Raw genomic sequence first — 21,670 nt, 5'->3', positions numbered from 1 at the left:
TGTCAAATGCCCGCCAGCCCAAGAGGCCCGTTTCCCCCATTTCCACTATTCCACCCCTCAAAAGTCGCTGGTCGGAGATGGCTTTGTTGCATTTTTGCCGGCTGACATGCAAGCGATGTTGAGGCAAAACCATTCGAGACCCAGAGAGCTGGAGCTCCATCTTAGAACTGAACATCTGAAGTGTTGCAGAGGAAGAAAAGGCATGGTTCTTGGCGGATGAAGTGCAGTTCTCCAGAGTTGCCAGAGAAAGGAATAGATATCTGTAGTGCTTTTCCAAACTATAATTACTTTACGTAATCAAGGAATCTAATATTTTTCGTATATTAGCTGAAGAAGTTTCTTAGGATGTCCATTACTAAGAAATCACATAAGAACCCATAACAATAACAAATTGATATGCATCAGAAAAGCCCCACTTAAAAGTGTAAAACGGTCGAAAAGTTCAATAACCAAAAAGCCATGGGAAAGGCGTATTCATGTATGCAAATGTGAACTCAAAAGTCGCGATTTTGTGCCACTTTCAGATCAAACGGAATCAACATCAAAATCAACATCGGAATCGAAATCAGTTTGGGAATCGCGGAGAAACCAAGACCAAGTGCACATGGCATGCAATAATATCTCACGTACAAATGCGAATTGCTGGCGGATAATTCTTCTCAGAAGACTTGGCCATAACGGCATGGAGTTGAAGTTTCAGTTGGAGCTGTAGCTGGAAATGGAGTTGGCGGGCAATGAGAGATCGATAATCGGTTTTGAAATCAAGTCAGGGGAACATGTAATAAGCGATAATCCACAATAAATGCGCATGCGTGCAGCGCCATTGGAGAAATAAAGAAGTAGAAGGTGAAACCATCCAGAAACCTCAACTGGATCGAAAATTATAGCATTTACGCTGAGAGTAAAGATTATTGATTTCTCATCGTTTTTCCCTCGATGAAAGCCATTTACCAATGTGCAAACGAAAATATTTACTCAGCTATATCTTAAGACAAACTGAAATTGACCTTGGGCCGGCACACTTGGCAAAACCTTAATTAAAACCAATTAAGTGCGGCATTAGAGGCGGCAAAAGCTCAACGAACTTAGAATGTGACTTTGGCATGCAATGGCGATGGCGACGGCTATGGCTTTGGAGTGACTTTGTCTTTGGTCCCAAGATGAATGAGTCTCGTGGAGCAACAGCTGCAGATTTCCGCGCCACCTGATAAAACCTGCCATATCTTTCCAGCCCGACTTGCAGCTGTTTGGCCGCTTTTGTCGGCCGGCATCTCAGAATGCAATCATCAAACGTTTTGCGGTTGCCGCAGAGGGGCTGGAAAACATTATTTGAATTGCCGTTTGCTAGAACTCGCGGCTTATAATGATGGCCTGTGGTTGGCCAGCCGAGGAAAAGTGAAAATCGCTTGCACACTTGTACGGTATTGATTCTGGCTTTCTTTCGGCACTCATATTTTCCCATGTTTTGATTTGCCAATCACTTCATCAGCCATTTCCTGCCCTCAATTCCTCGCTTATCTAACTAGCCGCTCTAATACCCATATCTATTACTCACAACTCCACCCATCTATACAACCGAAAACCTGAATCACATATCACATAACCGGGCAAAAATAAAAGTAAATGATGTGCTCTTTGTGCAAATCATTACAACTAAACTGAACTCAACCAAAGTAAAGTGAACTCAACTGAACTGCATTGAATGACATATAATGCCCAGCTTTGTCACACTTGGTCGGCTGTTGGCTGGGAGATATTCTACACTGAAAGAATCGGATGGCAGCAACATGTATATCTGATTATATAGGAAAAATCTTTGTTATCTATAATCATTTACAATAAGAGAGGTGTTTATAACAAAGTTTCCTTAGCAGCTTTATGACTTATTCCCAAGTTACCAAGAAGGGGTTTCTCCCTGTGTAGTTTAGGCTTTTAGGGTGGGCTCCTCCTCAAAAACGAGACCACAGCCTGCGCTCCGCAGCACCAACTCGTGCCGGGCTGAAAACAATACAAATTCCAGTTGCAGACATGGGATCGCATTACAGCGACGATGTTGGCGGCGCGCATTGATGCGAAATCGGGTCAATACGGTATTTTGGAGTAGAGTATATGCCATGCGGCACAATACGCATCGTATCGATGACAATTGGCAACTGATTGCCGATGATTTTGCCTCCGCTAAACACGGAAGCACTAGGAGTGCTGCTTCCTATGTTTAGCCATGGAAAATTAATTGTTTCAATTAAAATGTGCTCCAAATTGAGCTCTTAATACCTGGCTGACAACACATCCTCTGCCGCTCCACAATTTATGGGCTCATTTTCCCCCTCACCATTGACTCTCGGTTGAATGTGCCCCAAAATAAAATATACTCCACGGGGAAATCAAACCCTCGAGGCGCCGCCACTTGAAGGGAAAATCAATTTCCAGGCATTTGCCCGGATTTCCATTCTATTTTTGGCCAAAGTACTTACCATTTCGTGTGGTGCTGGCCAAAGAAGTGGAGCTCCCCGAATGCGAGTTGCTGTTGCTGACGTCAAGGCTGTTGCTGTTGCTGCTGCCGTTCATGTTGCTGCTGCTGTTGCTGTTGCGACCCGCTTCAGTGGCCGGCAATGAATTGGATTTGTGTTCATCGTCCAGGACAACAACTGGCACCGCTGTCACCAACTTGTAGTCGGGCAAGTGACCTGTGGGAACAGGAATTGGTATCACTTGGGCTTGAGGAAATGAAAACCAGGGCGTTGGCCCCACTGAATATCAAGGAATTATCAAAAAACCAGCGATAAGCGCCAAATACCCGGAAATCCCACGGAGCAAACTGAACAAATAGGGAATCTATAGATCAGTTTGAATAAGATTTTCCATAGCAATGGTCGTTTACATTGCTCTCAAAATACTTTTGGGCTTAAGCTCGCTACTAAACCCAGTTCAGGCGGTAATCAAAGACGATATCTATGGACTGATTGGACTTGTGGCTACACAATTAAATGGAAGCCCTTTGGATTTCGATAAGTGGACTAAGGACATCAGTTTGTCACTGAATGAAGAGGAGCAACAGCGCGTGGCATGGAATATTCCCTGGTCGGATATTTTAGCGGCACAAAAATCACCGCAAGATTTGCTAAGCCATCTCAGTACCGGAAATCCCTTCAAGCTGAAACTTTGGATAAGCTTTTATTGGCACCTTAGACGTTTCCGTCTTCTGAACGATATTCTTCTTTCAAACTTTGCCCGGGAACTGATGAACCTCAAGAGTAATCATCCACAACAATGGAACAATAATCTCCAAAACATGTTGCAGAGTTTACCAAGACCTCTTAGGCTTCTGGTGAAAACCCGTCGCTTGTGTCTCGAACACAAGAAGGAATTGTTCTATATAACTGCTGGAAATCAACTGGAATTGGGTGCCAATAGTAACTGCAGCATTTGGGAGGTTGAGGAGGAGAACAAGGAACACTGGCTGAGACTCGTGAATGTCTGCGATGATAAGAGCCATTTCTTCATCACCATGTTATCACAAGGTGCATCACATGTCCTGCTCAGTGCCCCCAACAATGTGGGAAAAGCTTTTTGTGTGCTAAAGGGTATGACTTACTTTGAGAATGCGTTAAATACGGAAAGTAACTGCCATTGGCAGCTTAATAATTGCAGGTTTTTACCCATGATATTATCAGCCAATAAGAAAAACTAATGTAAGCACAACTCTAGATTTTGATATTACAAGCACAATCCTGGTCTACCCTTAGTAATATAATTATTATACTTATATAGTAAAGTACTTACCATTTGGGGTCAGGGATCGACTGCTTTTGTTGCTGGCCGCCCCCCCGCTGGCATTCGTCCCCTTCTCGTACAAACAACTGCTGGAAGCGGCGTGCAGTCGCTGTGCAACATACTGTTGGTACTGGGCGGCATGTTGCTGCTGCTGCTGTTGCAGGTTGGCGATGCTGCTGGTGCTGCCATAGCTGAGCAGCAGAGTGGCCGAGCTGCTGCCAGTGTTGACATTGCTGCCAAGTTTCGTGGGCACCGGAACGTAGATGGTGGGTGGCTGGTGTGGCTGCTGCTGCTGGCGGTGCAGACTGGTGGCCTCTTGGAGCGACATCACCGATATGGCCGATGGCGTCTGACGGCCACTCAGCAGACACGTGGGCGTGGCCGTGCGTAACGGCTGCTGCTGCTGGTGTTGCAGATGCTGCTGTTGTTGCTGCTGCAGCGAGCCGGCAGATGTTGCTGCTGTGCCGGTGGCTGTTGCTGTGACCGCTGCCGTGGCGGTGGCTCCATTGCTGGCCAGGGTGGTGCAGCTGAGGATCATGACGGGCGACTTGTCATGCAGATCAGGCAGCGATGACGATATGCTGGTGCTGCTCACAATGCTCTTGTTCAGTCTGTTGCTGCATGTTGCCGGTGTGTGACTCTTGTTGCTGCTGCTGTTGCTACTGTGGGAAATGTTGCTGCCTTCCGCTTGATGTTGCTGCTGCTGTTGCTGTTGCTGCGCGGCTAGTGTGCTGTAGGTATCCGTGGATTTGCGCGTTTTGAAGAGACGCATACTATGTTGGTGTTTCTGCAAGTGGAGGAAAATTTTGGGTTAATTCTCGGGAAAAGCGAAAACAAAGTAGAGCTTTGTATGCACTAAATTTGTCTGCAATCTCGATCGACATTCCCTATTTGTTCGCTGCTGTTGTTTTTTTCGTCCAACGGAGCGTATAATTAACGCAAATTGCAGCGAATTTTGAAGTGTTGCTGTTGCCGCTGCCACAATAACTTCAACGAACAGCATGGCCAATGGTTAACTATCGATTTCCTACTTTCTTGGCTTTGATTTTTTTGTACTACTCCAGATTACAGTTCCGAGACAGTGATTGCTTCCCAGCTCACTGTGCTTAATTGCGGAGGAGTTATTATGAATGTCTGATGGCATTATTTATAGAGTAGTTAATGTCTATAAATAAGTGCTTATCAATTGGTCGACACTTCCCCATATGCGAATGGATCTTTTCTTATCGGTTCAACAAACAGATCAGAGGTGATTATCAGACAGTAATAAAAAACAACCGAAAGCACGCTCAACACACAGCTTGATGTGTGTGCTTATATAATATTTACTCTGTTGCTGTGACTTTTGTTTTTACCCACAGCTGGTATCGCAATATTTGCTCGACATTTTCCGACTGATACGTGTAGAAATCAAGGAAAGTCAACGTCAGGCGGCGAAGGTCAGCGAACAGCTGGCGAGTGGGTGGCCGGGGGGCCATTGAACCATTCAACCACGGCGCAACCACAACTGGAGATGGCCAATTCGCCCAACTGCCTCTTACTTTTCAAATTAGCCAACCTAGTCAAAGCTAATTTGATGTTTTATGAGTCTGCTAACCAGCTAGCTCAAGTTAGCCCACTTAGCCAAGCCAGCTGCAATCGCCACATCTTGTGGCCCTCGGTGCGGCTAATTGATGTGACATTTGCCTGTGCATCGACCGACGCATAATGTACACAGAAAGAAATCTTCACAAGTGATGAATCAGCGCAGATAACTATTAAAGCAGTCTTAAGAACGTTGTAGTAAGTAAGTAAAATAACTATAGAACAAGTCTTTAAATATGACCTCCGACAGATGGCGCTTTGGTATTAGGGCAAACCCTTTATTTCCATTAAATAAAATGCCGCTTGTATAAAAAACTATATATATCCCAAAATACATAGGACCCGTTTCTCCGGCTACTGTTCAGTAATAATTTTGCAAATTTAATCAGAACCTTGAACCTTGCCTCGCTGATTTTTATTGATGCTTTTAAGCAGGGGTCTGCGGTTTAGAACTGAGCAGCAGGCTGTCGTAATGTGCATTTAATTGGTCTGCGAGAGGTCATTGCCATAAATTTCCTGTGCGTTGTCTAATTAATAGTGCAAAATTTTAATGGTCACCAGATGGGAATCTGAGGATCACAGTCATAGTTTCTAGCCGCATTATGGACCCGACTCAGATATCCAGGCAAATGGCCGCCTTGTTTATGGGGCGAAACCAGTTTCAAGGACGCGCCGCTGGCGCAATTCCAAGAACCTCACTTGGCTCATTACCGCATGACGACGATGTGGAGTGGATGGAGTGGCAGCGGATCGGGATCGAGTTGGGGATCGGGATCGGAATTGGGATCCAAGGAGTGGGCAGCGAGAACGTGACTCTCTGTCCGCGGGGCTGACGATTGCTAAACTATTTTTTAAACGGCCTTTCAGTCGGACAAGGACAAGGCTAAGCCGATGGCCTTTCCGCCCCCTGGCACCACTTGGATACCCCGTTTCTCGTATCTCCCACATTTTTTCCTGCACTTAATTTTATTTTAATTTGCCCTCGCTCCGTGATTTTTTTTTTGTAATAAGCAATAACAACATTTTCTCTTCATCCTTTTAGCCCGACCCGCTGGAGGAGCCGGCTGCATAGTTGTAAAATTCCTGTAAACAAGCCGGACTGCCACAGCTGTGGCATGCGGCATGTGGCAACTGCAACTGGCAACACACACACTCCCTGGCCAACGCACACTGATTCAAATGATCCCGCCAACAATTGCGGCACTAAACTGGCTGCACGGGTTGCCGCAGGAATTCATCGCGAAACAGTTTTCGAATGGCACAAAATTTGTTCTAATATTTAGAATGCTTTTAAAAAATACTTTCAAATAAATAAAAGCATTGTAAAAAAATGTTGAGAAATTTATTAAATTTTCAGAAGCCATTTGAAAACTTCTTGACCACCCCACTTGGTGGCTTTATCACGGGGCAGCTTGAGAGTTGTTACCTTTTGTTGCCACAAACTTTTTGAGTTATTTTTCCCGTGCATGCCGTACATATAGAAGGCGCTCGTATATATATCTTCGATGTGGCCTATCTACCGTGCGCCTACATATCGCAGTGTGTGTGCGAGTGAGTGTGTCTACTACTGGCAAGTCCGCATTCTTTTAAAGGTTGCCAAGTTGGCCAGGCCGAAGCCGAAAAAGAAACAGAAACCGACGCGCAGACGCAGACGGATCAGGGCAGGGAGTTCGGCACCGGAGTTTTGGGCCCAAGACGGAGCGGACCAGTTCAAGCGAAACATAAACCGAAGCCGAAATCCAAAAACCAAAAACATTTGCCCAACGGCTGCCTTGAGTGGTGCGTCGGCGACTTTGGCGCATGCGTTCAGTTTTCATTTTCGTTTTAAATGGCCGCGCCAATCTGTTGTGGCAGAACTTTCAGCATTTTTCGGGCTTCAATCAGAACTTTAATTGCTTCGCACTGCGAAATCAGCGCCGCATGGCTGCAGCAGATACTATTAAGGCAGCTACTAGAAACCGACAATCCGGCTGCTGCGATTGGAAAAGCGGCTGACCTTCAGGAGGCACCTGTTTGCCCAGTGCAGGAGGATTATCGGAAACAGCCAGCTAGCCAGTCAGCCGGCCAGTTAGGCAGTGGTCGCTGTTGCAGCTAATTAGGCATATCAATGTGATTATCCCCATGTCGCAGAAGCGGCGCAGCAAGTGTTGCTGCTGCTGATGTTGCTTCTGCTGCAGTGACTCATGGCTGGAATGTTGCCGACGCTGATGCCGCATCGCATGGCTATAAATAGTTAACCTAATCAAAATGCACGCGTGTAAGAAAACCATTTGCATAGTTGTTGATGTGGATGTTGCTGTTGTCGTTGTTATGCTTATGCTGCTGCTGCGGCTGTTGCATGTTGCTCGCTGGCAATTAACTGCGGCATGCGCAGACATTGGTCTAAATGTCAAGGTAAATTATGATGCATTCAGCTATTACGTCTAATAGTCCGAAAATCATGCACGTGTGCAACTATTTATAGTTGTGGCTGAAGTGGTTTTTTGCCGGATTTGCCGGCAATGACAGATCACTGGAACCTGCTGTAGCTCCTCCTCCTCGTGATGTTGCTGCTGCTGCAGTCATTTGATGCATGTCTTTGGCCGGGCCCTTTTCCACCTTAATTAAGCTGCGACTTGGACCTGGAAACAAGTTCAGCCCAGGAGTTTTATCTCCAAAGTAATGCTGTGCATTTTTATAAATGACATGTTGGTGCAAATTAGAGCTTGAAAGAAATCGATGTTGTTGTAGCTTCGCGATAAACAGAGAAGTTATCAATGGTTATAGAACAACATATCCCTTGCAATGTCTCTATGTTGTAAGCAACATTCAATCGTTTGACTCAACAAAGTATGAAGGCAATTAAGAATGGTTACAAAAATGAATCCCCTTCTTTGTTTATGATTTTCTGCCCACTGCACTTTAGATAATTAAATATTTGGTGTCTCTTCTGTGGAAAATTGCTAGCATGGCACACATGCGCTGGCATAAAACGAAAAGTGAAACAAAGGAGGCTGGCGGAAAAATTCTAATCAATGCTTTTAGGAACTCGGATCGGTGATGCCGATGCTGCCTTGCTGCGGACTGGCAGCAACTTTGTCGTCGCTGCAGCACGTACATGTAATTTTTTTAATTGCTGGTAAACAACATTTTTCAACAGTAGCTGCACCAGCAGCAAACATGAGTTTGCAGTTATGATGGCAGATTTTGATGAGTGCAGGACAACCACACACCCACAACGAGATCAAGCTCCGAAAATATCCGATCAATTATGAAGGATCAACAACTGTTGCCGTAAGCCAATACTTTCGCTGCTGTTGCAATGGCGCCAGCAGCATGTGTTGCTGCTGACAAGCAGTGACAGGATGCCACATCCTTGCGGGTTTCGCCACTCGCAACTCGACACCAGCAACATGTGATGCAATAAAAACGAGCAACAGCCATGTGATGCTTCACTTAATCAGGTGTTGCGACTGATCCGCCACGACAATTACACACGAGTGCTGCCAATGTTGCTGCATGTAGCAATTATGCCTTGAACTTGTTCTGACTGCACAACAGCAAATGCAGCTAGTTGCTGCAACAGCAACAGCAATGGCAACTGCAACTCCACCAGCAACGCTCTGAAATGACAATTTCATTTGGTGCCCAGTGGGCCGGCTGCTGAGGTTGTTCAACCCATTTGGCCATAGTTTCATGGCTTGTCATTAGCTAATGCATGACGGCAGTGGAAAAGGAGTGCTCAGAATGCGGCTGAACCTCAATTATGAGGGCACATGTGCACTCGGGGAATGTGCTGCATGTTGCAGCTGTGCTCTGGACGATGCCACTCTGCTTCCAAGGTGTCAGGTCCAAGGAGTACCCAGGTTGAAAAGTGAAAGGTAAACAAGAGGGCACATTCCCCGCCATTATCCCTCCGGATTAGCACATCCAAGTTTACTTTGTGTCGCCTCTCTGTCAACAGCTTTACGCCAATGGCCGCTGAGTGTGTCCATGTTTATGGCCGCAATTCGGGCCCTCGGTTAGGAAACAAGCAGACATATGTGGTCTCGTAGATTTTGTCGCTTACTTTTGACACCTCAATGATTTTGTGTGTCAGGTAAACAACACAACAGCCAGCTACAAATTCCACGACACTAAAATAATAAATACGTATTTACGAGCTTTGTCACTTTTCACTTTTGTTCGTTTCGGTTCGGTTCGATGCGGTGCGAATAGTGTGCTGCTCTTGTGGCCATAATTTATTGGACATTTCTTTGATAGCTGCTCATTAGCTAAGAACACAAATCACTGGCATTGGGTAACAAGCAAAAATAAGTCTCCAAAGACCGCTCGAGAAACATCATCAGCCAGAACAACAGCAGCAGACCCAGCGGCAGTACACGCACCAGCACTCGGGGCGAAAGCAATTTCCTTGGAAAATTGCTGGCTGCAATCTCTCAGGATGCTGGGACAGGCCAAAGTTTTGCCTCCGAGAAGAGCGCTTCATCAATTTTTATATCGATGAAGACCCATTTGGTTGATAACTCCATTTGTGGCAAATGTTGCGCACGCGCGTTTTAGTTGCTCAGTCCGCTGCTGATGATGTTGCTGTTGTTAATGTTGTTGCTCCTGTGCCGTTGCCGTTAGTAAATTTCGCGCGAAAAACTTCAAAGCTGCCTGGCCAAGCACCTTTCGATATTGATGTTGTTGCTGCCGCTGCTGCTGCTGCGGCTGTTGCTACTGCTGCTGCTGCTGCTGCTGCAAAAGGCAAACGCACGTGTTGCTATGCTCGCTATGAGGATGTTACTGCCGTAACAGTTGCAATTGTTGTTGTCGCCGGACTGTCACTGGCCGTTTAGGCCAAACTTGGTAAATTGTTTTGTTGAGCACTGAGCGTTGGCCTTTCTTTTCAGTCCGCTTATATGGCCAACAGTTGCGGCCGCTGTCGCCGAGTGAGAGTTGCATACTAATGCCCGCTGCCCGCTCCTTTTGCTGCCCAGCGATTTTAATTACCACATTCGGCAGCAAGCCTAAGAGCCAGGCATTGATTTGGCACAATTTACATATCAAAGCGAGCGAGTCCAACTTCCTGTTGCACACCCAAATACAAGAGCAACCAGCAGCAGCAACTGCAGCAAGAGTAGCAGCAGCACCACCACCAGCTATCGCAGCAGATGTTGGCCATGGGTCAAGCCCGAGTTGTTGGCCATTTACAGCAGCCAGTGATTTGTGGTTGTGATGTTGATGCGACTGCTGCTGCGAGTCCATTGGCCCTCATGCTTTTTACTTGCACCACTTTTTGTTGTTTTGCTTTTTTTTCTGTTTGCCACATTACGTGTTTGCTGCTCCTCGCGTTGATGCGGCTGCTGCTGCTGCTTCGGATGTTGCTGCTGCAAGTGATGCTGCTGGTGTGCGAGTGCTCATTGCACTGGGCAAGTTCTTTCTGTGGATATTAAAATTACTTGGCATGTAATTAGTTTGGCTTTTTTGTCCCCAGTTGCCTCTTGTCGATCGCTGCGTGTGGCCCCCTTCCAAAAACGAAAAGGTTCCCCAATGATGGATGCCACTTTGTCTTCGGCTGTTGCTGCAGCTGGAGGTGTTATTTTTATGGCTTTATAATGTGAGTCAGACGGGTTCTTCCTTGGTTCTTGCCCCGTTACGTGGCATGTCAATCACCTGGACATGGCTTTATAATTTTCACAATGGCCAGGAGTGAAAAGAAGTCGACTTGAAAAGATACGAACTGTCTTATCGAGAACGAAAGCTTCAACATCAATCGACACTGCTCTATGAAGAGATTGGGTGAAATTTTCAGAGAAGATGAAAAGCATTCTTTATTTTCAATCAATTGCAAGGAAGAAAACCCGATTTTCTATAGCTCCCGTTCGTAAATGTTCCAAATTTCAGTTAGATAAATAACAGATATACAACCGTTCGGCCGAGCTTCCAAATTTTTTTCTGTACAAGAACTACACTTTGCATCGTTTAATTTTAAAGCCCCCGTTCACTTCTTCTATCTGAAAGAACTGAAGAGCTAAAGAGTGGAGAAAGTAAGGCTGGGGAAATCGAAATGAGTGAATAATTCTCGGGCTGGCTTGTAGCTTCTTATGGATACTAAACCGTCATTAGTGGCAGCCATCGCCTTGGATTTGCCTGTACAATCGCTTTTCTTTCTCAGTTCGGTTCTTCAGTTCGTCCAGACCATCCATCAACAATTTGAGGCATCGATCCGTACCGCTTCCCCTTGCCTCTTATCTCTAGTTTTTATGGCACATTCTCCGGCACATACTGAGGTTTGGTCTCGTTGTTTCCGTTTGTGCCACTTGTGTCCAGTTGAGTTGAAAATTATTGTGATTATGGTAAACTTGTTGCTCTCTCACATGCTGCTGATCCCCAGCTGCGCACCTGTTGCTTTTGTGGTTCAGACTCGGATTCCTTTGCAGTTTTGCAGCTCGCTTACTGGTGTATGTGTATGCATATTTGCACTCATGCTGTTTTATGGCCGCAGTTTCCATTGTTAGACTCGTTTGGCCGCTTAATTGCCGCTTTGGATTCGGATTTGAATTCTGTTTGCTAGGCTCTTTTACACCATCATGACAAGCACTCGGGATGTGCAGCTGCAGCATCTGGAGCTCTAAAAGGCGTGTCTAATCAATCGAGGGCTCTAAAGCTCCGGCTCTTCCCCGGTAAATCAAGAAATTCCGATTTACTCAATGTTTATGAGCCCTGTTTTCTCTTGATTGGCACTCCAATGTCGAATTCATCATTGGCTCCATCTTTAGGCATCTTTTTCTCAGTTTTGGGTTTACGGCTCAGTCGCACCCAACTCGAAAGGCAGAGGCGTTGAAGAGCGGGAAACTGCGTGCCACAGCAACATTTGTTTTCTTGAACATTGCACTTGAGTGGAGGGAAAATTTGAGAGCGTTCACAATGTAAATCGACATAAATAGACAAGATCTGATTTGAGTAACCATAAATATTGCTGCATTATAGCAAATGCGGCATAAAAGTCAAAAGTTATGTTTTTTGGAAACCTAATAAAAATATTTATGCTCAATTCAAAATCGGTGTCAATATAAAACAGAAAATATAGACTTAAAATGCAATGCCCAGTGTAATAGATAAATCTCTTACATAAAAGTATCTCTTTTTACCCGTCCCAGATCTGAACAACCAAAATTTGATGCTAATAAACAATGTTTTCGGCTCCGGCGAGACTTGCCCAAAAAACCTACACCGCGTTCTGTCTGACCTTCAAATTCTGTTGCTCTTGATTACTGTCGTTGCTTCTCCTGCCCCCGATCACGCCCAGCTAACGAAAAAGTGGCTGCCATTTCACTCAGCCGAGTTTGAAGTCGAAGTTGAAGTTGAGTTCTTCACGACAGACGTGCAATCCATCAAAGCTGTGGCTGCCACCCCGCAGCAGCAGTAGCCGCATGGGCAACATGGCGAAAAAGCATAATACATAATAATATTTGTGCAAAGTGTTAAGGCAACAAAACAGCAGACAGTAGCAGACATAGTCAGACAGCCAGGAGGAGCAATCGCAATCCAGAAGCCGGAGCAGGAGTAGAACATCTAAGCAACAGGTACAAACGGGGACTGCGATGGGATGGGATGGCGTGGGGATGGCATGGGCATGGGCATGGGATGGGGCAGGATCAGTGGCGAGGCCCGAGGAACACTTTTAGGAGGAGGAGACGACGACAACGTTTTGTTTTAATTTACTCGACGCCGCCAACGACATTGTGGTTGCTTTTGTTGTTGCCGTTGCAGGCGATGTTGCTACTGCCCGTTGATGTGTTGCTGTTGGGTTTCCTGTTTAGATAGCTTTTTGTGATTTTATGCGATACACCTTCCATGTACAACTGTTAGGCAGGGAAGTCAGGGGCTAGTCCACTTTGATGTACGTACACTTTGAAATGTTGTTGATGAGTACGCGAGATTTTTAAAAGATTGCAACGCAGCGCAACGACTGCGACGGCGGCAGATGAAGCTGCGACTGCAAAGGCGACTCTGTTGGCTTATATAATAAATTTTAATGCACGCCCGCCCTGGACATTCCGCCCGGTTGGATGGACTTGGTACGGATAGAGCTGCCAGCTAGCAAACTGGCTCACAGTGACTGCAAACTGTTTTAAAATGGGATTAAATCGGATTTTTTCGAGGATGAAGTAAAATAAGGTTATTAGTAAACTAAATATATAAATATATAGCCTGCTTCTAAAAAAAGAACGAATACATTAAGTGTATGCTGAGCTAATAACTGTATGTTTAGTTTTGTACAGCTTAATTAGTAGTGCACATTTTATAACTCCACTGTGCAGCAACTGTGTCAAAACAAAACTGCTTTTCACCCGATGTCGGCTGTTAGCTGGCCGGTGTTTTGGTTCTTCACTCTCGGCGGATATATGTGTTTGTCTTGTGTTAGACTGACACTTGACTAACCAACTAAGAGATAATCATTAGCTCGGTTTAATTTATGTAGAACCAGCGGCAGTTGACGGCCAAAACAAAAGACTTAGGACACGAACTTAACGTGACGAACGTCAGGCATGCAGCAAAGTAAGCCAAACTTAAACTGCAGAATTATATCAATTAGGTAAGGGCCTTAGGAGAAGGTAGGCGCAATGAAGACAGCAATTTTGGAGGCTGGACTGGGAGACGCCCAAAAACTCCAAGTCACTGCCAACTCCGCACCGCCATCGGCAATTATAGAGCATAAAACATCGATAATCATAATAATTAAGGATGACTATGCAGAACAGAGGCCGCAGGAGCTGGCTGTGACAACGCACAGTAGCCAGCAGATTACAGCCTCCTATGGAGATATGAATCCCTCGCCGATGCGAGGATGATGCATCAAGTTGGTGCTGCTGCCACTGCCACTGCGCACATAAATTGTTAATTAAAGCCTATTTAGGAGTTTCGGAGCCCGAAATGTTTATTCTACGGCGTGGCATTCTTTACCCACTGCCATGATTTGTGCATTTAGAAAGTATTCTACAGACCGATTCCCCTTCCTTTGTTCGGGAAAGTCGTTTAACTGGAAAAGAACCCAAGTATAGAACCCCTGAATAGAGAATTCCTTTCATAGCTCTCAATCAAGAATCTTTGCTGGCCAGAAAATTGAAAGCTTTTGACTGGGGAATCTATAAATTTCACTGCTCTCAAAAGGCTTATTTCTGTTTGAGACCAAAACAATGCGGGGGGACCCAAAACTAAAACGCCGAAACTGTGACAAATTATTTATGAACTCCGGAGCACAGTTTGCGTGTCTTTTGTTTGCCCAAAAATCGTTTTTTTTTTGCCTTTGATAAATAATTCAATTTTGTTTAGTTTGGGAATTAGCAATACTGACAAAGCGACAACAATTGGCAATTTGCTTTGAATTGTGTTGACACAATAAGGAAACCGAATACTGAAGTGCGAGGCGAAGAGAACGCCAGAATAAAGACGATAGATGTGCGAAGTTTGGCTGCAGGCCAAATTCAAGATAAATATCTAATTAAACAGCGCTAACGAGTCGCAAAACATTGTTGTGGAAAATGAGTTCGATTTTTGGCCAAGATACAAATGATTCATGGCAATCGGAAGAGTATAGCCAAAAAAAAAACAGTAAACTTGACCCAAAAAGATCATGAATCACTTTTCTTTTGGTTTAAAAAACGAGAGAAATATACGAAAACATAAAAATTATATGACTAAGTAAAAAGAAGAGACAAAAACGGTCCGGGTCAAGAAATAAATGCCCAAAATTGTGCATGATTTATTCGTTAAGAAAAAAGCCGTCAAGGAACTTGGCCCCCACTTACAGGCCTAAAACCCTCATTTTATAAGCCATTAAAGGCATGATCGCAAACTTTACTCAACCAAAACCAAAAGAGCCAGTTTCAGTTTCACTTTGGCACCCCTTTTCATGCATGAATTGCTAGGGAAAATAAGTCACAATTTGAGTAATTTTAATTTTGCGTTTGTACGATTTTATTTTCTCAGCTTTTCACTTTTCCCCTGCAACAAAATATTTGAAATTTTTTTGTCATTCGTGAAGGTTTCTCTGACGTTTTGATTAACAAAACCCAAACTGGTTGTGCAGCTAAGCAAAACCATAAAACGCACCAGAATAAAGACGAATCGGTTTGTTGTGGTGGAAAGGTGCCCAAAGATCTCCAACAAAACGCTCATAACTGGAGCATGAATGCTTATTTAAGCGGGGATTTTATGATGATTTTTTTCAGTTCTTTTGGCAGCCTTTCTATCGACCAGACATTATTGATGGGTGGCAGTAAACAGAAACGTTTATTTGGCAGCTTAAATGTTTGACAAATGCCACGGGTTGTTAAATTTTTTTACGTTTTTAGCACTTACCACTTAATGGGTTTCCAGTCTTAGAAGTGAGCTGCCCAGAATCTGCAAGGCGAAAGAGTAAAAGATTCCAATTAGATTTTCCAAATCGATTTTTGAAAACCACTTCCTGTGGGCAACTGGCGACAGGCTCATAAGCACATAAATCAGCAAACTTCATTAACACGACTGCCAAAATCTACGAATATAAATCTAAGCGCTGCGCTAGCAACGTGCAACTTGCAACTAGCACCGTGCAACAGGTTGCAACTGCCACACTGAGTACGTGACCGTTCGGTGCAGGAATATATAACTCAATTTGGGATCGGCAAAAAAGTGTTAACTTGAAATCTGGCAATAAATCAATGACCAGGGGACCCGTTGAAGGCAGCTTGTGATTAGCACTCGCCCGATGGCTTATCTACTTGGAAAGTCATACCCAACTCCCCATCTGCGATTCCAGAAAAGAGTTCTTTCAATAATCAGCGGCACCAGGACCATGGAAGCCCCAAAAAACCAAACGAAACGAAATAAGAAACTCGAGATTGGGGAGCCGTCACTTCGCCTGACAGGCAATAACTTTGGCAATCTTTTCGACCGCTTTTTCTTGCTGGTCAAAAGCGTTGAGTTGTTTATTATAAATATTACAGAGTCGCGGCAATTTTGCATGCTTCACGCAGATCTCAATCAAGCCGCAATCAAATTGAAATTAGGCTGTGATCCGTTTGGACACTGCCTTAAAGTGAATTATTTTGGTTTAAATTGTAAAATTAATTGCCAAAAGGTTGCAGAGATTACAAGCTAAGGCAGAAAAGCTGTGGCGACTTTATTCTGGGTCTGACTACAGGTCTTTTTGAACAGTTCTTAAATCCAACCGGTTCTCATATGATTATTATTATGCTCGAACCGGTTTGCAAGGCAAACTTTTAATTTTATTCGGTTTTATTTTGCATTGTTCCTTAACGTTGGTCAAATTTTTCGATGGATTTCTGTTGGTGCTTTTTTTGGTTGAATTTTCAAACGTATTTGACACACACGCCGCTTTTTGGCCCATCTCGATTTAACTGTAAAAACTTGGCTTATTTGGTTGAAGCTTCCGATTTAATTTTTGAGTTTCTTTTCGCTTGGCTTTGGTTCGTTTACATAATGTTGGCATAAAATAAACTGCGATACGGTCAAAGATAATAGAGTTTTGTCTATCGGTGGACCTATTAGGATTGTTTTTGAACTTAATCAGTGGCTTTGTAGTCTTTGTGCCAAAAGCTAGTTGTTATTGTTATTATTAAAATGGCACTTAAGGCGAATGGCTTTCTTACAAGCTGCGGTTATACTTCCTTCACATTCGATTATATCTTCCGCATGTGCAGAAAAGAAATTATGCTTACCGCAACTGAAAATGGCCCCCACACATAAAATAGTTTAATTTATTACCCCGGAAAACTCAAGGTTAACTCCACTTGACGGCTTTTCCTCAATGACGCGCAGTTTCCCCGCCAAGCCGCCCAGCTTTTCTACACTGCACCCCAATCATTTCCCATGCGAAAACATTTTCGAAAAACGCAAAACAAAGGAAAATCATTAAAATCCTACATACGAATGTGCAACTGTTGGGCAAAAAAACGGGCAGAAAGACCACACTATATATATAGCCATATATAATCGGGAGAAAGAAGCGGCAGCATCTGCGACTGTGTTAATTATGTGCATTTAATGCTTGAATTAATGTTTTCTATTGAGAGATGAGACAGCGACGCTGCAGTGAAAGTTATAAACACTTAACGGCAATTAAAGAGCTAAATATTTTGCTCGTAAATATAATTCAAATGTTAATTGATAAACTTGTTAACTTGTTGTGCGTGTGTTTTTTTCGAGTGGGCAGTGGCCAAACGTATTTGATTACGGCCTTAAATTGAAATTGAAGCGGGTGAAATTTTAGCCCATTGAGACCATCGTGGGTTGTGGAGAGAATAATGAGATATATATATTTAAATGGATTAAAGAAAGTAATCTCAGCGATACAATAATCTTCCCAAATTTGGCAAGTTTATAAAAGAAGAGGTCTGTGTATTGTTTTTCTGTAAAATGATGAAAAGTTTCAAAAGACGTCTAAAAATACGCACAAAGTTCTGCCTTCTGTTAAAAAACTTTAGACTATAAATAGTACCAATAATCCCTTTATTAACCGCAAAATTGATTTTGTGATGACTTTAAAAAAGATATCAAAATCACTTTAAAAAACGGTAGTTTTGTGGCTAAACCTTTGTCTAGGAAACGTATAATACAAATATTGTGTGCGATTATAAATCAATCCAATTTATGGTTTTGTTTGAATACAAATACCAAGCGATAGACAGTCAGGGCCAGTCACTAATTCAAGCTGATGTTTTATTTATAAACTCGATTCTGGAAAGCGTTGACACGCAGAATCGCCGGGTAAAACGGACAGTTTGCTCTGAGGTTTATCTGGCTGTAACAATGGGACTTGTATCTTTGGTCCGTTGCCGCAGATATTTCTACATCCAGGCGGCACCTGCTTATTAGTTTCTGGTCCCATTATCCACACAGGCAGATAATGACGGAGAGAAATTTGCAATTTTAATGAAGTTCGGTAAGGTTTTGCCGAACCGCAACCTTATGTAACCCGTGGAGTGCTAGTGCGAAAAGAAACCTCTCCGCCGCCCTGGCCAAGTTAGCTCATAATGGCAGGCCACAGTTTATTATGGCCCAAACCGAACGTGCACTTGGCTGGAGTCTCGAACCGCGGCTTTTGCTTTTCCTCGGCCATAAACCGAGAAACAAGAAATTTCAATTTCAAATTTAAAGCGTCTAACTTTCGCTTTCCTCCGCAAGGAGATGCGGAGATTTCTCGTTTCTCGCCGAGAATCCCGCCAGCGCTGCAGTTACCGCATTTTCCGACTTGGCCAACTCCAATTAGCGACTAGGCCCCGACAATCCGCACCAACAATAAATCAAAATCTAATAAAAATAATACGAAAATTTGTTGCATGTGCTAATGTTTCTGCTGTTGCACTAATGCAACCGGTTGCAGTCGCAGTCTGCAGTCCAGCGGAAAACGAAAAAAAAAGCAAACTCAAAATGAAACCGAAAAACATGGAAAAAGAAAACCCCAACGAAACCCCCAAAACAAAACTGCAAACGACAACCAGACGACGACTTTCCATTTTCAAATGTGTTTGCAAGTGTGTGTCTATATTTCGCTGGGTCCGCAGCCTTCTGTTGGCCAAAAGATACGCCGCCAACTGACCACTGCAGCAGCAGCACCAACATCGACACAACAGCAACAACTTTTCATTTCGTTTTTCACGCGGCGCATGCCAAAAAAAAAGAAGCAACCAAACTGCAGAGCTAGCCAAAGATTATGATAGGGAATCGAATCCGAGAAATCGGTACAAGAACTATGGCATGTGGTTCGTGATCAATAATGGCTAAATTAGTTATTCACTTCCAATTGGTACTAAGCTTTTGCGTTAGCTACACCTACATGCATTTCAAAAGTTGTACATGTATCTATAAGTGTTCAAACTGCTTTCGTTTGCCACTTCCCGGTAATTTCCCGACAATTTCCACGTCAGGGTAGCGTAGGCAGAGTTCGACTATATCGCAGCTCTATTGACGTTTGTCTGAGCTCTGTCTACGCAGCTGGATGCCTGTTAACCCCTCCGAGGCCCCACAAATCCACGAGACTACGAAACTCTGGGGAGTTGTAGGCAAAGTTGTGTGGCAAGTGGCTGGCTGGCTGTGTTGACAATTTCCAAGTTGACCGGTCTTTGCCTTTCGTGTTGGCAAATAAAACGAAGAAGTTGCCACCGGAGAGTGCCGCTGTCCCTTTTACCCATCGACTGGGTTATTAGTGGGCGCAATTTAAGTGCAGTGTATTGCACTTGTTGCCTTTCCTTTCCTCCCACTCACACTCACACTCAATAGCAATAATTGTCGAATGCCTTTTTTGGCCAAGAGCAGCGGAAACGACGCGGTTGCTATTGCTGTTGCCACTGCAATTGCAGTTGATTGTGCACTTGCCACAGAAAATCGCCGACTACAGGTGGCCGCTTTGGATTTCTAATAGTTTCGACCGCCGTAGCGGTGGTTCTCTGTTCGAAAACGGAAGCAAAGCCCAAACAAAAAATGAAAATAAACACCAAACTCACAGCCAAAGCCGCCAGCAAAGTTGCTGTCGATAGATGACTCAAACATTAAATTCTAAAGGGTCTTTACACTTTGTCTGCAGGTCTTTGATTATGCGAACCAACGCGAGTCGTGAGTGTACTTCCGTTGAAATCGACTTTGTCGGATCTTTCCTATATGTACACCTTATAAGTTTACCCTCTAAAGTTCAGAAGTGGAGGAGGAAGTCTGAGTGCAGCGGAAGCTGGTCAAGCAGCGTCAAAATTCCCCTTAAAAGTTATGTTTCTTATCCATAATCTTTCCGCGCGTAAAAATATCAATTAAACTGGAGACGACAGGGTTTAATGATGTTCTACCTGCATATTGCCTTAGGCTAAATATATATGAGCATTCGTGTTTGTTCAATCATTTATCATTTGGGACGGACGCGTGGGCCAAGCAGGTGAAGAAACAAACAAAGAAACAGAACTATAATTCTTGCACTCAACAAAAATGAAGAAAGCAAGAAAAGCTTTAGAATACAACATAGTTCATAGAAATATCTTAACCATTACAATTTTTTTTGCGGTGTACCCTTTAGGCTTAGCTGCAGTTTTTTGACCCCTTTGCAGTATTAACTAATTAACCGTTAGTACCAACTACCATTTCCACTGCCAACCTGCAGACAAATTTCCTTATGAGCTGTCCAAGTCTGACAAGTTGACGCCTTGGAAATTGTCAACGTCATCTAAGCCAAGTTAATGTTTATTGCCGCTGCTGTGGGGCACATTTTTTACCGTTTGTAAACTGTCATATTTCTTGTGGCAGCCACGGCAGCCGATGCAGTTAATTTGTTATTATTTTGACATTAATTTGTTGATGATTTTCGAATGGTTTTTGTGCTTCTGCCAGTTCAGTTCTTCGAAATGTATTCAGCCATTTAAATAACAAAACTGGAAATTTTATTTCCCCAAGCTATGCTCAAATGAGCTTGGAACTAACTAATGAATATTTGGGGGAAAAGTTTTCATTTCATGGAGCCTCAATCCTTAATGACATATAAATATTCAAAGAACTAATTTACAAGCAATTTTTAATTAATATAATTTAGTTTAGAAAAATTATATCGAACAAAGATTCATTCGTACCTCTAAGTTTTATACACATTTTGATTAATGTTTGTTCTGTCAACGATCCAAAAACACCAGGAAAACTGGAAACAATGCTTTTATTTTTAGCTTACGTTCACCTGTCGAAGGTTAACTAAATGTATGCAATAGCTAACCAATTTATGTACCACCAAAAATTCACGCAATTTCCTGCCACGGCTTTCAGCTGCCCCAGAAATGCGAGCATTTTGTGTGGCATGCGACAGCGGAACGTTTTCGTTTTGGCCAACGCGAAATATTTCTGGCTAATTACGCCATTCGCTATCATTAACACATTTCTTAGTCATCGTTCTTGGCCAGTCTTCCCCCAGATCGCCGCTTAAGTTGACCCAATTTTCCTGACAAATAAAATAACAGTAGCTGTCTGTTCAGCTCACGATCCACGGTCCATTGTGTCCATGGCGGAGCAACTGAATCGGGGCGACTTTTACCCGCGCAATGAAATTAACATTTTTTGCTGCATTTTTTCGGCTTGCTGACAGTCGCAAGGCGGAATTGCAACTGCAACTGCATTTTCCCGCCGCCGAGCACTGCAATTAAATGTGAGACTAATTTGTGGATCAGCAACTTGCCGATGCCCAGCGGCCATTTGGCGGAAAATGCAAGTGGATAATACCACAAAATGAGGGTGTTCAAGTGGGTTAAGAAGTGAAAATTGAATGGTCAGTGGACTTTTTGGGTACAACATTTATTTAAATTGTAAAAAGCTAAGT

At 43.7% G+C, this 21,670-nt stretch overlaps 2 protein-coding genes across 5 annotated transcripts in view; one reads left to right on the top strand and one right to left on the bottom strand.

Moving 5' to 3' along the window:
- LOC6615489 overlaps window positions 1–21,670 on the bottom strand; it is a 35,642-nt gene that overhangs the window by 5,314 nt on the left and 8,658 nt on the right. For 3 of the 4 annotated variants that reach the window (XM_032714956.1, XM_032714955.1, XM_032714957.1), the window contains 3 exons: window positions 15,688–15,729; window positions 3,784–4,561; window positions 2,475–2,687 (listed from right to left, as the gene is read on the bottom strand). In XM_032714956.1, coding sequence (XP_032570847.1) covers window positions 2,475–2,687; window positions 3,784–4,546 — 976 coding nt within the window. In that variant the 5' untranslated portion in view covers window positions 4,547–4,561; window positions 15,688–15,729. The remainder of the gene's footprint in view (window positions 1–2,474; window positions 2,688–3,783; window positions 4,562–15,687; window positions 15,730–21,670) is intronic. The other variant, XM_002039833.2, reaches the window with a different exon arrangement.
- On the top strand, window positions 2,846–3,762 carry LOC116800378. Its single transcript, XM_032714958.1, has one exon. The coding sequence runs from the start codon at window positions 2,870–2,872 to the stop codon at window positions 3,689–3,691; it is 822 nt and encodes a 273-aa protein (XP_032570849.1). The 5' UTR covers window positions 2,846–2,869; the 3' UTR covers window positions 3,692–3,762.

The sequence above is a fragment of the Drosophila sechellia genome, chromosome 2R, assembly GCF_004382195.2.
Source record: "Drosophila sechellia strain sech25 chromosome 2R, ASM438219v1, whole genome shotgun sequence".
NCBI lineage: Eukaryota > Metazoa > Arthropoda > Insecta > Diptera > Drosophilidae > Drosophila > Drosophila sechellia.
The sequence above is the reverse complement of the archived record's forward strand: the minus strand, read 5'-3'. Positions and strand labels throughout refer to the sequence as shown.

Bases quoted from the DNA above. Each gene is read 5' to 3' on its own strand.
- LOC116800378 (XM_032714958.1), top strand. From the start codon at position 2,870: ATGGTCGTTTACATTGCTCTCAAAATACTTTTGGGCTTAAGCTCGCTA.